Below are 16,485 nucleotides of genomic sequence, written 5' to 3'. Positions count from 1 at the left end.
GTAAGCTGAAGGCATTTCAAAATAATATACTTCTAACTAAACAATAGGAAAGATCCTGAAAATTAAATATACTAAAAATAGCTGGAATTATTTTTTACTAAATAAACCTTAAAAACAACTTGGTTAGAAACATGTTTTGTGCTTCTGAATATGAAATCCGCTCATAGGTACTTAATTCGTGTTATTCTGGTAAAAAAATAAACACTTCAAGATTTTGTTCGGCACTGAATGGCGAAACTTTGCAAGCATTTCATTCCAAAGGTACCTTTTTATTCGAAACAACATATCTTTTCAAGGTGTTGTTTTGCCCCGTTAAGGAATCTTTACCATCCGGCCAAAGTATGCTTTCTTCACGGTTTTTTACTCCCAAGTATTTTATTCGCTAAAATCTCGTCTGCTTGGTTTTTAAACAGCGCTTCGCGAATGCCGAGGCACAAAGGAATGACGAAGAGGTTATAGTTATTATGGTTTAATTTTATCAGAGATTCCGATCTCAACTCGCTGCAAAACATTATTTTGCGTTCCAGAGGTACCTATTAAAATACCTAGATTATTTCAAAGCATTCTTGAAATAGCTTGAAACTAAACTTACGGAAACAGTTTGTTTTGTACCTTTGTACAAGTGTGTGTTTTGTGTTTGGCCGGGATGTTTTTAGGATTCCGTACCAAAAGGAACAAAAGGAACCCTTATGGTGCGATTCTTTCTGTCCGTCCGTCCGTCCGTCTATATTTTTTTTTATGTTAGGTACCTACCTGACTGGATTTGTCTAAAATTTTAAAAAATATTTTTTGTTTTAAATAATCATTCATTGATAATATATATAATATCCTGTTTCCTATTATTCTATAATAAAAAAACATCTAAATTGCACAATAAGTACCTCGCTGCGTTTATCATGCTCGACTGAAATTATCTGTGGTAGTGCATTAATTAAACCAGCAAATTGATAATTGCTGAACACAATCAATCACCAACCACGTGACTAAAGGACGTTAATTGCTATCCATAAATAGTTTAATCGATTACTTACAACCACAGCGGCGGTATCATGGTCGCATTTTTGTCACTTGTCATGTCATGCGTCACTTTCGCACTTACGTAATTGTTATAACGTCACAGGCATTATGATAGATGATAAAAAACTGACCATCTTAGCCCTACTGAGTTTACAAAGCCGTATGTATATACTATGTAGTCTGTGATACCGTATCACGATATTTTCGAGCATTCAATCCGATACCATGGTTTCAAAAACCAAGTTGTTACTTAATTACCTATTTAATGAAAATATTTAGTGATATGAACGGGTTTACCGCGATATAATTCCAATATTTTTACGTTAAATCCGACGTTCCAACTGGGTTAAATCGCGGTAGACGCGTTCATATTACTAAATAGTGTATTAAACGCTAGCTTAGTTTAAAGTGTTTTAATGAAAGTAATATCAATGAGGATATAATAAGATAGCGGTACTGTCATAGTAAATTTTGTAACCACAGAAAATTCACTGCCATCTATCGACACACTTTAAAACTAAAAATGAATATTTATAAAAATACGATAAAATGTATTTAAATATGGATAAATGATTTTTTTTCTATTTGCATTAATTATTTTTATGATTTTGACCCATGTTCTTTCACTGATATGCGTTAAAATTGTTAAATAACAAACGAAACCGTCAGCGCCCTCTATACGAGAGTAGGCCAAAGGTAGTCTGCCATCTGATCGAGAATCAAATTTTCGTGATTTTCGAGGCACGTTTTTTCCATCTATTACGGAGTTATATCTATCTTTGGTAATATACATAGACAAATAAATTTAGTTACCTTTAGTTACATACACGCTTTATAAATGTAACGATATAACTTATTAGGTATTTCAAAACAATAACTTCGCAAAAGAATAGTAAAAAGAATACGCTACTTTTAATTCTTAACCTCTTACCGCCATCTAGTGGCGAGTAGTAGAACTAAACTTGTTGTTGTACTAATAGCAGTTCTTTAAGAAGAAAAGTAAGAGTATTTTTAACTCTAATGCACAAAACAAATCGAATATAAAACTCTAAAAACACGTACACAAAGGTGGACTTGTTCCTGTTAGGAATGTCTTCCAGTGAACGTTCGAGAAATATTCTAATAAAGTAGTTCTTTATCTAAGCTTATTTTTTAGAGACAAAATTTTGTTTAATAATAGGTGGTAATACCTATAAGAAGAGAACCGAGCTTGCTGCGGACCCTTAAAAAATCTAAATATGTAACGCAATTTCAAGCTATGGGAGATCGCAGAATCTAGGCCTTATATAATAATAATATTTGGAATATTCTGGTCTGTCCCCTTTCATTTACCACTTATTCCAACGAGATAAAGTTCAAAATTGTACAGATTTCAAGCATGCAGTGTTATGACACGTGTACTTCTACATGTGGGATGCAACGTGAGGATGCAGACCATTATAGTGGTCATACAGAGAAAAGTCGTATGTCAACCTGTACCATACAAATGTATGACTGTTTTGAAATATGGTATGAGGGGATAGGATTGCATAAAGTGTAATGGCTTTGATCGGCTCTAGGAGCGAGAGCGAGTTACGTAATATGGGGATTTTAGGGATCCTTTTGGGAATTATTGTTAATAAAAACCGACCAAGCGCGAGTCGGACTCGCGCACCGAGGGTTCCGTATTTGTTGTTATAGCGGCAACAGAAATACATCATCTGTGAAAATTTCAACTGTCTAGTTATCAAGGTACATGAGATACAGCCTGGTGACAGACAGACGGACGGCGGAGTCTTAGTAATAGGATTCCTTTTTTATCCTTTGGGTATGGAACCCTAAAAAGAACCGACTGCACAGAACAGTGTGCCGTCATTTTATGGTCTTCATCAGCAGCCCTTTTTTAGGCCAAAGGGTAAAAACGGGACTCTATTACTATGACTCCACTGTCCATCTGTCTGTCACCAGGATGTAGGTATCTTATGAACCGTGATAGCTAGTTAGATAGATAGTTGAAATTTTCACAGATGATTGTACTTCTGTTGCCGCTATAACAACAAATACTAAAACAGAATAAAATAAATATTTAGGTAACCGCATACAACATTTTTTTTGCCGTTTTTTGCGTAACGGTGGTAATGGTCCGCCTCGCACTTAGCCGGTTTTTTACCTAGCGTATTATGTAAATGTATAATTTTCCGCGAGAAAATGCACAAATTGATGTAAAAACGACAATTTAAAAGTGTTTGTTGCTAGGCCTATTTGAATAAAGAATATTTTGACTTTGACTTTGACTTTATAGAGAGCGTCGGTTATAGCTGAAAAGTTCCCTCAATCTGTTCAGAATCCCATCATCAGATGCTGACCTGTTGATAATGGGACTTACTGTGAAGCGAAACAAAAAAATAATTTTCCATATCGGCCCAACTGTCTTCCTGTATGTTTCCGGATTTCTAAACAAAAAAAATCCCCGTGAAATAAGAAATAAGCGGTTTTGACTTATTTACAATATTAGTGGTGGTAATTACTATAACTTTTTCAAATTTTAGATATCTACGTCAAACGGTCTCTGAGAAAAACGCATTTAACTGATTTGCAAGACCGAAGTGATCCCATAAGTGTTCCGTTTGTCAAAACAAAGTTTTGCACGGAACACTAAAAACCAAAGATGTGACTCTTACCTTTGCATTGGGAGATTGGGACCTGCAGGATTGTTTATTTGTCTAATCAATTTTACTCTTCTCTTCTTATACTTATGGCTTATGGTTCCTATACTTATGGGTTCTTATTTCTTTTTCTAAAGTCGAAATTTTAGTTTTTTAGCCTAATTGAACAAATCAGATAGTTTTATTATATATTTTGATTTGTTTATCTACTGTAACTATCTACTGAGAGCGCGATACTGGGCCTCAAGCACACCGTCGAATACTATACACAGCGGAAGACTCCTATATATGCATGTTTCCTGGATCTATCCAAGGCGTTCGATCTGGTTAATTATGAGCTCTTGTGGGCCAAGTTAGAAAAGGCGGGGGTCCCTACGGATATTGTGCATATACTTAGGAGTTGGTACTTGTGTCAAGTTAATGTTGTCAGATGGGGTAAAGAAGTGTCAGAGGAATACAGGTTGGAGTGCGGAGTGAGACAGGGTGGGAGAACGTCTCCTAAGCTCTTCAACATGTACATTAATGCTCTCATCGAGGAGCTCAGCAGCATACATGTCGGCTGCCATATTAGCGGAGTATGTATGAATAATATTAGCTATGCTGACGACACGGTGCTGTTGAGTCCCTCGCCGGGAGGACTTGAAATACTGCTGAAGGTGTGTGAGAAGTATGCATGTAAACATGGCCTCAAATACTATAACGCTCTGAAAAGTGAACTTATGGTTTTTAAGTCTGGGACGAAATGTCCATCTGTTGTACCGCCGTTATATCTAAATGGCACACCCCTTAAACGAGTGACATGTGTCAAATATTTAGGCCACTTAGTCGATGAAAATCTGCGTGACGACGCAGATATAGATAGGGAACGTAGGGCGCTGGCGATAAGAGCGAATATGATAGCACATAGGTTCAGAGGTTGTACAGCTCAGGTCAAAATAACTCTCTTTAGAGCCTACTGTACCTCTCTTTATACCTGCAGCTTGTGGGCTAATTATTCGCAAAGATCGATCAGCGCCCTTCGGGTACAGTTCAACAACGCCTTCAGGGTGCTGTTGCGTCTGCCTCGCTTCTGCAGCGCGTCAGGCATGTTCGCGGACGCGCAGGTAGACGGTTTCTTTGCCACAATAAGAAAGCGCGCCGCCGCGACGCGTCGCAGAGTGCTTGGCAGTAGCAACAGTATCCTGAGTGTGATAGCGGGTAGGCTCGATAGTCGCTATATGCAGCACTGGTCGAGCCTGCATCGTTCCCTAGCTAAGTATGTATTGTAGTTGTAGATATCTAGTAAGTTAAGTAATAATTAATTGTATCTAACATAGTTTTAAGTTCCTGCATGTTCGACTAACCTGTTATGGATTTCTGTGGTCCGAAATAAATGATTTTTATTTTATTTTATTTTATTTATTTGTTTGTGTCGTCATGTATGGATCAGAGTGTTGGGCCCTAAAGATGACGGATGAAAAGAGATTGCATGTAGCGGAGATGAGAATGTTAAGGTGGATGTGTGGCGTGACGAGAATGGATAGGATAAGGAATGAGTATATAAGAGGAAGCCTGAAAGTTGCACCCATAACAGAAAAAGTAAAGGGCAAATCGCCTAGCATGGTACGGGCATGTGATGCGGAGGGATGAAAGTCATGTGACGAGAAAGGTATTAAGAACGAATGTGGAGGGAAGTACGAGGAGAGGAAAACCTAGGAAAAGGTGGATGGACTGTGTGAAAGATGATATGAAACTAACGCAAGTGAATGATGAGATGACGGGTGACAGAGATGTATGGAATACAAATCGTTTATTTACCAAATATTTTACAAGTTGACATCACAGGTTGAACAAAAAATAATAAATTAGATTTTACAATTAAGCTAATATCCATCGGCCCCAAACTAGGCGCAGCCTGTATCTCGGGAACCGGGTAAATACAATTTACTGAGAAATTTTAACAATACTGAGTATGATGGCCGTTGATTGAACGAGAGATATCAAATATGAAATATAAATTAATTGAACTACAAAAAAGTGCATGCAGGAAAATATATGCAAACATGCTGCGCCGACCCCAAGTGAATGGGACAAGGGCAAGCGAATGATGATTTTGATTTGTGTTTTTTATATATTATACTAAAGAAAAAGTCACCAAGCCCTCCAGTGGTGAAGTCAAGCTAGGTCGATATTTTAGTTCTAATGACGGAACACGGAACCCTTAAAGCTTGAGTCGACCTCACGCTTGGTCAAACCTTGATAGAATTATAGTTTTAGAACTATTGTTCAAATGCTTTGGTTTATTGACTACACGAGCCAAAGAGGGACTATAATTGGAGCATAAATACATAAATGTATGTATACCTATAAAATATACGCTTTGGTGGCGATATAGCCACCTTTGGTGCCGATTCACACAAAGTTTAAATACCATATGTTAAAAGAGCAATACTTTAGAAGTGAAATTCAGCACTTAATCTCTCATCCAATAAATACGAGGCAAGTAACAAATCAAATGCTTCGAAAGCCCCAATTTAATATTTTTTATGGTAGAAGAACATCAGATTACATCATACCAGACCTAATAAATAAGTTACCTAAAGAATGGAAAGATAAGATAACACCAAATAATATAGGAAATATTCTTAAAAAAGAAATTGAATAATTATGTTATTTCGTATAGCATAAATGGAGCAGCCTGTATCGAGTAGGCGCCGACCGGTTCTAGTTTTGCTCGGCCGGCCGCGGCCGGTGTGATAAGAGATGCGCTCACTTGTGATTCTTTGCAATTATTGTGTTGTTTACGAACTGGATGTGTACCTAAGTATTGTATTGTATATTTGATTATGTAAGTACTGCGGAATGGAGTATCGAGACAAACCATTCTGGTTTAACGATACTTTTTATCAATTACCATGTAAAATTTGTGATTTATCTCTAGTAAATAAATAAATAGTGTGGCATGGCGCCACTATTAATCGGCTAAAATGCTGCTGTAAAAAAAATCTACTGCTTCATAGAAAACATCTACAATAGCTACCATATTATACAGGGTGGCTAAAAACTAAGTGCATTCCCATTGCCAGGAAGGTTTTGGGATTATACTGAGCAACTTTTACTATGGGACCAACCACGAAATCGCGAAAAAAAATTACCCTCCCATAGAAAATTGACCAGCCAAAATGTGTGAAACAGTCAAATTTTTTTTCGCGTTTTCGGGGTTGGTCCCATAGTAAAAGTTGCTCAGTATAATCCTAAAACCTCCCTGGCAACGGGAATGCAGATGCACTTAGTTTTTAGCCGCCGTGTATATTACATATATTGGCCCTATAGCTGCATTTTCTATCGCATGGATAATGGGGAGTGCTCCGAGAAATTGTTCGGATTAATCCCGGCCGCTTCTTTCCGCCACCGCTTTACGCGACATTTCCATCTTCACCACTTAGATGGACCAGTCCTCACCTGTGCGTTTCTTCACAAACTTTTTCCTTGCACAATGCACAGCTAAACTATGGAATTTATTGTCCCCGGCGGTATTTCCGGACCTATACGATCTTCAAACTTTCAAAAAACCGACCAAGTGAGTGTCGGACTCGCGCACGAAGGGCTCCGTACGGATTATTATTACCAAAATTACCCTGCATACGTACTTAAAACTAGCTTCCTGTAGAAGTATTTTGACAAAATTTATGTCGCAATTATCTACCATATTTCAAAGCAAAAGAACATGTAATCAAGGTTTTTCCTCCCCCAAATGAATTCAGCCTTTCTTAAAGAACCAGGAACCAGATTAGCCAATTGATGCGCCATTTTGCAAACGCCGTGCGCGGGTTCAAACTGTTCAAAGTCAATGCCAAACGAGGGCGATAGCGAAGTGACATCATAAGGACACTGGAGCTGTGAAATGGGTTATTTTGTTCAGAAATATTAACAGAAATGATCTATATATTAAATAATAACATAAAACACAATAATATAACATAATCTGAGATTGGGGATTTCACAGTCTTCACTTAAAACACACAAAAATGTCTGTTACCGGTACAAATTTTCAACCCGCTTTCCACCACCTTAGGGGATGAATTTTCAGAAACGCTGAAACGGTGGTGTGGAGGTGGCTGGTGATTTTCATAGTTTTATTTCATGAGTAACTATCGCGGTAAGACAATATTATGTTTTATATGTTGTATACTATTCCTGATATTAAGATATTTATATAATTTGAAAATATTTAATGATCTATACATTCGTATTTGAATCTTGCTCAACGAATCACGGAGAATTATAAACGTATCGGCGGGCAAGATATTATTTAATGAGTTGGGGTGAAAACACTGAAAACTAACGACCTTCTAGATAAGAAATCGTTGATACCTACATTACCGAAAAATAAAACACTTAATCGTGGTTTAATCTGCTTAATAAATGAAATCCTTCCGAAAACATACGAAACAAAGAAAAGTCCAACGACACGAGATCCCAATTACGACCTCAAGCCGACCCGAGGCTAAGAAGGGGGCAACGACTGAAAATTGTTAAATGACAAGTGATTTATCTATAAAAATGATTGCGCTGATTTAACGTGAATAAATCAGACTTGAAGCTATTTTGAACACATAATGAAGTTGTTTTGAACACATAACCGAACGGAAGTGACAATGCAGATAAAGTACGTCACGCACTAACAAAATTGTGTGAGAGCAAGCAGCTACTTCTATATACAATTCAAATATCCAATAGACATTTATTTACATACAAGATATATACAGTGGTACTACGTAAACGAAATTAATAACTAGCTTAAATCTAAAATAGGCCCTTGAGGCATTGTACCAAGGATGCTGGCGGCATTTCCCCGCTGTATCGCAATGCTGATACGTTGTGCGAGAAAGCCGCCAGCTCTTCGGTCACCAGATATAATATCCAATTAATGTTAGTATGTCTCACAACAGTTTAAATTCGATACTAGAAATAAGTATAATAATTCCCGCTGCGTGAAATTCCACATTTACTGGACGTGTGATGAAAATAGAATTTCCTTTCTTTTTCAGTTACTATCGTCGTCGGCCTTTACGAGTATGGCATCATCCCCTCCTACAAAAGCGGCTTCTTCTGCAATGACCCGAATCTAAGCTACAACTTCAACGGAGACACTGTCAATGAGGTGGTGCTGTTGTCTACTGTTCTTCTGATGCCTTTAACAGCCGTAAGTATTAGTTTATAATTTATTAAAGGATAGCGTTATTGAACGTGTACATTCGCAACTTAAGGGGCCCACTGACTATCAGTCCGCCGGACGATATCGGCCTGTCAGTTGTTCAGAACTGTCAACTTTTTGTTCTAACTGACAGGCCGATATCGTCCGGCGGACTGATAGTCACTGGGCCCCTTTAAAGGGTCCACTGATTACCGTTCCGCCGGACGATATCAGCTTGTCAGTTTTTCGGAACTGTCAACTTTTTGTTTTAACTGACAGGCTAATATCGTCACCCAATGATTACCAGTCCGCCTGCAGTCTGGCCTTTCGGGCGTGCCGTCCTAGACCAATAACGTCCACACACATGTCCGCCGGACAATATCGGCCTGTCAGTGAGAACAAAAATTTGACAGTTCCGAACAACTGACAGGCCGATATCGTGCGGCGGACTGGTAATGGATGGGCCCCTTAAGTTTCAGCTAGCGGCCTGGCGATTGCCGGCCGGTTAACTCATGATGTGTGTTTGACTGAATCAGTTCGTGTTAGTCGTCAGCCCGAAACCTGAACGAGAACTGTTAATATGTGGCCTTTTGCGATTAACTGACAGCTTATTAGGCTTCGTCCGGCGGACTGGTAATTAGCGGGCCCCTTAAGCCTAAATAATAGTTGTCATGTAGCTACTAAATAAAAACCGGCCAAGTGCGAGTCGGACTCGCGCACGAAGGGTTCCGTACCATTACGAAAAAAAAACAGCAAAAAAAATCACGTTTGTTGTATGGGAGCCCCATTTAAATATTTATATTATTCTGTTTTTAGTATTTGTTGTTATAGCGGCAACAGAAATACATCATCTGTGAAAATTTCAACTGTCTAGCTATCACGGTTCATGAGATACAGCCTGGTGACAGACAGACAGACGGACGGAAAGACGGAAAGACGGACAGACGGACAGACGGACAGACGGACAGCGGAGTCTTAGTAATAGGGTTCCGTTATTACCCTTTGGGTACGGAACCCTAAAAAAGTGACCAAGGCAAGGACCAATCAGCCCTGGGCACTAAAGACATTCAGTTTCTAATTAATCTATTTCAGTTTATAATTTATATAAAGAAGTATTTCCGCTTTGTTATTTTCAGTTCCTCATAACAGAACTCGTCGCCGTCGACTCTGACTACCTCCGCTGTCGGCCTCTAGAGGCTCTCAGGAGAACCGGTCTCCTGTACCGGAACTATATGTACGGCTTTGTCTTCAACTTGCTCGTTTTTGAGATCATGAAAGGCCTGAGTGGAATGCCGAGGCCGGTGTTCTTTCATTTTTGCAAGCCGGATACTGCAGTTAATTGTACCACGTAAGTTTTTCAAAATTACCCCTCTTTCGAAGTTATCCCAATGCGCTTTAATATTTCTATATTATTATTACTTTTATTTGCCCTGTTAGTGTTGGTCAAATTTTGGAAGCTAAAGACCCACTTTCCGATTTCCGATTTAGCTGAAATTTTGCATACATACGTAAATTGGATGACCATGCAATATTATGATGACGTAGAGCTGATCTGATGAAGGAGACAGGAGGTGACCATGGGAACTCTGTGATAAAACAACGCAAACTAATTGTGTTCGGGGTTGTTAGAATTGTCTCGATGAGTATTAGGTGCCTGTGGAAAGAAAAGTAGAGTCAGCGATAAAAGCTTGTACCGAAAATTAAATTTTTGCCAAAATCTTTTTTCTCTTTGTTATACTTCTTAATTAGTAGGTACTATCATATTGATGTGTTCTTTATAGGGGCGAGTACATTTCTACATTCGAGTGCACGTCGTCCTACTCCTTGTGGAAGCAGTATGACTCATACCATAGCTTCCCATCTGGACACACGTCTTTGTCGGTCTACTGTGGACTTTTTATCGCGGTATGTATGCAGGGTCGAATACATTATTATCTTTGAGAGCACGTCCTACTTCTGGTGGAAGCAGTGCTACTTCCCATAGCTTTCCATCTGGACACACGTCTTTGTCGGTCTACTGTGGACTTTTTATCGCGGTATGTATATGTATACAGGACCGAGTACATAATTACCTTTGAGAGCACGTCCTACTTCTGGTGGAAGCAGTGCTACTTCCCACAGCTTCCCATCTGGACACGAGTCTTTGTCGGTCTACTGTAGACTTTTTATCGCGGTATGTATACAGGGTCGAGAACATTATTACCTTTGAGAGCACGTCCTACTTCTGGTGGAAGCAGTGCTACTTCCCACAAAGCTGTGGGAAGTAGCATCTGGACACGCGTCGTTGCAGTTGGTCTACAGTGGACTTTTTATCGCGGTATGTATTCAGGGTCGAATACATTATTACCTTTGAGAGCACGTCCTACTTCTGGTGGAAGCAGTGCTACTTCCCACAGCTTAAATTCCCATCTGGACACACATCTTTGTCGGTCTACTGTGGAATTTTTACTGCGGTTTGTACTAACATCAATACCTTTGGCGTAATTCGAAAAACAAAAAAGGAATTAATTTTGTATCAAGAAACATCTGCGAACGATGTTATTAAGCTTAGAAATATATTAATTAATTAGGGCTTAGGGCTTGGTAGCTCAGATGGCAGAGCACTGTACTAGTGATCCAGTGGTCGTGGGTTCAAGTCCCACCCAAGACAGTGAATTTCTCCACTTAATTTAATTCCTAACCAAAAACTAAGATAGCATAAATAGGACTGCTATCTCCTATTTATGCTATCACTTAGTTTTTGGTTTATTGAAAAGCGAACTCTTTCCGACAACCTCGGAGTTAACGGAGCATTTTTGTAATCATCATCATAAGCTTCATTAGAAAGTCTAGAAAGACACCACACTAATAGCGTCTTTTGAGCGTCGGCATTTAGCCGGCGCTATGGAAAATGGCGTCGTTGCGCAGTTGTGCCAACGTTGTCCCTAAATGTTGATTATCTACCGGTCTTTTTATTCTCTTAAGGGGCCCACTGACTATCAGTCCACCGGACGATATCGGCCTGTCAGTTGTTCGGAACTGTCAAATTTTCTAACTGACAGGCCGATATCGTCCGGCGGACTGATAGTGGGCCCTTTTAAATTGACGTGGCTTTCAACAGTGGTACCTCCAACGCCGCGCGTTCTCCTGGTCGTCCCGAACTGTGTTCCTCGTCCCATTGGTCCAGGTCTGCTGCATCGGTTACGCAGCTACATGCTCCCTGACCAGGATCAACGATCATCGACATCATTGGTGGGATGTCGCAGCTGGGATGGTTCTTGGTGTGGTCACACTTCTATATGCTGTATGTATACGATTTACTCAAACGTTTTTATAGAATTTTAACCTTTTGGACGCCAATGACGGATATATTGGCAGCGCAGGTCCAACGTCCAAGACCGATTAATCCGTCACAGATCACAGAGCAACATAGCATACGTGCATTCGCATAAAGTGCAATTTCAGTTTTGACACTTCGGTGGCGTGGCGTCCGAGTGACAGCCTTTGTGTTTGACACGGCGTCGAGAAGGTCATCCACTCCTCAAGCTGGCCGTACACACTAGGGTATGCCTGCGCAGTTTTGCCACTGCACAGGTAAAGGTGTGGCATTAGACTGCGCAGTTTTCTAACCAGCTTTACCTGTGCAGTTAAACTGTACAGGTAAAATGCGTATGTATGTATGGCCCTTGTGTGTATGGCCAGCTTCACGTAAATACTCTTCTGATGTATTAGATATGTCTTTTTAAGATTTCTTAAAAAGGATTTCTTTGACATCCACTCAGCTCAGAGATTCTTCGACACAAAAGATTTGAGTTTAATCAGTTAATGGAAAGTAGATAAAAAAAATATCAGCCATCATGAAAATAATACACGGAAAAACAATAGAACATTAGACACAGTACCTTTACTTAAGTAATTATAGCCGGCTGATAAGGAACGAAAATTCAATATATTAAGAACGGGTATTCGGGTATACGGGAACTCACGTATTTTAAGTCGAAAACGGGTCACTCACGGACGACGGACGGGGACGGGTCGGTTCGAGCGTTTTTCGGAAAAACACTCGACCCGACCCGTCCCCGTCCGTCGTCCGTCCGTGAGTGCATATTAATAAATTTTAATATGTCTGTGTCTCACGGAAGTTTTGTTATTAAAATGAAAATTAACTCCATAACACTGATTTAAACTTTCACGATTTTTACTCATTATTATTCAACAACGACGGGACTTAATCAGTGATTAGGTCCCGTCGTTGTGGAATAATAATAACTCCATAACGTCCTAAATATTTTTTTTCGGAAGGTTATTATGTTATTTTATTGGTAGTTTTAAAATCGGATTCTTCACATGAAAAACCCACAAAAAACTTAATTTAACAGACACAGAACACACATGTATCCTTTTTGAAAATTGAAAAAAAAAACATCTTATTAATTAGGTACCTATTTCAATCGTTTCAATAATATGCCGATACCTATACTGGATCTATGTATGACTATATTGCCTATTTAATATATATATATATATATATACATATATATATATACCTATCAATCACTCAATCAGGCGTCGTTTTGATCCTAGCCCTTCGTCCCTTGACCCAGTGGCTCGGTTACATTGCGCAAGCCTGCGGTTAGGGCCCTATAGGGTCGTGATGGACCCTTGACCTTTTTACCCGTAAATCTCAGGCAATTATCTAATAAATATTGTGTGGGTATCACTGTGTGTCAAATGCTTTGCGGATATATGCAAGAAGTCTAGGTACATAGGTTTAATGAGAATTTACTAGTTAGTACCTAGCTAAGTTACTGTTTTGATTGTTTTAAAATTTTACTGATGGCTCCATATTTTACCTGAGTAACTTCCTATAATTATGTATTTTTTATGTTTTATTTTTATTTGAATATTGTAAAAAACCTAACCTGAGATATTAAACATATTAATAACGGGTCACTCACGTATTTTAGGTCGAAAAACGCTCGACATGTTTCACTCCGTACCGAGTGAAACATGTCCGAGTCCGAGTGATACGTGAGTGACCCGTTATTAATATGTTTAATATGTCCGTGTATCACGGAAGTTTTGTTATTAAAACCTAACCTGAGATTTAAAATGAATAATGAATAATGTCCTAGAGACAAAGTACTATCGGGTACCAAAATTAAAGACTTTATTTCTTAATCTTTTTATATTAAAGGAAAAATCCGAAAGTAAAGTTCGAGTCTTGCCGGAGGTGGTTGGTTTCCTTTAATATAAAATTTGTAGTGTCGCTCGCAGACGTACCTCTGCTTGATAAAAAATAGTCGGGGTTGCTTTTTATCCTTCTAAAATGTATCTATTTGTCCACAGGTGTTTCCCATCAGCGATAACTTCGCACTAGTGAGAGTAGCGAGTGTTTCAAAGACCCAGCATTCCAGCACAGACATGCTTTATGTGACCGCAAGAAGACCTGTGTCTTAATATAATATAAAGTTACGCTACGCTTTTTTCTACTCGACTGTAATGGTTGAATTAAGATTTCCCCAACTCAACTATAATATTCACTTCGAAACGGTTTAGTCAACTATAATGAAATTGACCAATCACAGCTCGCCGCGGTCAAGGCAGTGCCGGATTAAGCCAGCGCGGGACCTGTAGCAAATTCTATCATGGGGCCCATGGATTGTTTTAATTTTGTAGAAGTGAAACTTAGGTTTTTTACAGCCACAATGTATAGGTGCGCGGGGCCCCAAAACGCGGGGCCAACACCGACCCACGATACGATGTCGTATCGTGGGTATGGGTATTGGCCCTATAGTATTGTATAAAATAAGCATCTTCAGTAGGAATGTATGTACAAAAGTAGGTCAAAATTTATTGAACGCATTATATACTAAAAATTAGATAGGTATTTGAAGTATATGTACAAGAAAAAATTATACAAATTATAAATCTATAATAATTTTTTCTACTTGAAAAGTGTGAAAACGATAGTTTTCAAAGATTGTTCTATTTATAGACAAGAAAATCATTTAAAAGTGGAAAAATTACTGCCTTGGGTGAGACATGAACTCACGGCCTCTGGATCTCAAACTCTCACCCAAGGCAGTAAATAAGCCTAATAGTAATAGTTCGCAGACGTTTCTGCTTGTTAAAAATTTATTAAAACAAATTTAATTCATTCAGCCAAAGCGACTGAATTTTGATACTTAAAGCTCCGTGTTATGGAGCAATACATATTCGACATTAAAAATGGGTGATTCATTTTAATATAACGGCGCGATTCGGGAAACGAATTAGACATTCACTAGATATGTGATATTCCACGGCAAAAGGTACCTTATGGTGGCTGGCGCTTACGTCGCATAGCTTCACAAATTATTGCGCCATCCGATATTAATTGTAGCGGCGTTAATAATAGCGTAAGCGCCAACCGCGATAAGGTGGGACCCGTGGGAGGTCACATATCTTTACTATTTCATATCTAGTGAATCTCTAATTCATTTCCCGAATCGCGTCGTAAGTCTGTATATAACTACCACGAAAGTTTTGTACCTAAAAGATAAAGGTTGAAAATTGTTCTATTGCATTTTTGACGATAACAAGAATACCTATTGTAAAAATCTGTCAGTTAAAGTTAGCTCCTCTTCTCTTTTGTTATGTGAAAGAAAAAGTATGGAGCTAACATTATCGATATTATTGTGAGATTTGTTTTGACTTTATGTTGTTTTCTTAATTTATACCTATTTATTAAGCATTGTAAAATATTTTTTTATAAATAAAATAAAATAAAATTCTATTATTTTTATGACATTTATTGCAATAACAAGTAATATAAACCAAAATAAATAAAGCCTTAGTTAAAATTATAAACTAAAATTAAAAACTACATAAAGCTACAACTAAAACTAATTATTTTTATTAGTTGTTAGTAGAATAATGTAGTAACTAACCTTAGTGATACCTACGGCAAAATTAATGAGGGAGTGGCAATATACCTACACGTCATATTTTAATAGAAATTTAACCTAAAAGGTGACATTTACACACTTTATCCACGTGTAACTTACTTTCTATGCATCTCGCTCGTACTGGCATAATATTAGTGCGAGCGAGATGTATGTAGAAAGTAAGTTACGCAGACGTTAGCGAATATGTCAATGTCACGTCAGTGCCAATCTCGTGGTAGCCGTACTGAACGTTTTGGACCCAGTTTTGTTATTAAAATTATATGTGACGTTTTCAAGCAAAAGGTACCACATTGTCGCTTACAATGAGGACGAAATTTGCTTGCATCTTGATATGAATAACCTTTTAGAGCGTTTTTATTAGCAAGCGACAATGTGGTACCTTTTGCTTGAAAACGACATATTTTGTTACTTACTCTTAAGTTTATAGGTTAAATGTGCCATTCTCAACCAAAAGGGTACTTGTCGGTTGTCAATATGGCGTTATTTTCTTATACCTTCATTTGAAATCAACCTTATCGACAATCAACAAAGTGGTACCTTTTGGTTGAAAACGTCACAAATATACAATTGTGCTTAAGTGCATTAAACATATCATTAGACTAAGTGCCATGGAGTTTCTTAAATAAAATACTTCATATTGTTCATATAAATAGAAAGTAGGACGCGATTAATATTAAGTATTTATCGAAACAAATTTATGAATCTGTAAAGAAATACA

The 16,485-nt window shown here is 38.3% G+C and overlaps 1 protein-coding gene across 4 annotated transcripts in view; it reads left to right on the top strand.

Annotated features, from left to right (window-relative positions):
• LOC134749602 (phospholipid phosphatase 2-like) overlaps nt 1-16,022 on the top strand; it is a 56,589-nt gene extending 40,567 nt beyond the window's left edge. For 3 of the 4 annotated variants that reach the window (XM_063684616.1, XM_063684618.1, XM_063684619.1), the window contains exons 3-7: nt 8,693-8,847; nt 9,975-10,186; nt 10,620-10,743; nt 11,939-12,121; nt 14,167-16,021. In XM_063684616.1, the coding sequence (XP_063540686.1) occupies nt 8,693-8,847; nt 9,975-10,186; nt 10,620-10,743; nt 11,939-12,121; nt 14,167-14,277 (785 nt within the window). In that variant the 3' untranslated portion in view covers nt 14,278-16,021. Of the gene's footprint in view, nt 1-8,692; nt 8,848-9,974; nt 10,187-10,619; nt 10,744-11,938; nt 12,122-14,166 lie in introns of all 4 variants that reach the window. The other variant, XM_063684617.1, reaches the window with a different exon arrangement.
• The last annotated feature ends 463 nt before the right edge of the window (nt 16,023-16,485 follow it).

Source organism: Cydia strobilella, chromosome 18 (assembly GCF_947568885.1).
Source record: "Cydia strobilella chromosome 18, ilCydStro3.1, whole genome shotgun sequence".
Classification (NCBI taxonomy): Eukaryota; Metazoa; Arthropoda; class Insecta; order Lepidoptera; family Tortricidae; genus Cydia; species Cydia strobilella.
Note: the sequence above shows the minus strand (reverse complement) of the source record. Positions and strands in the feature narration are given on the sequence as shown.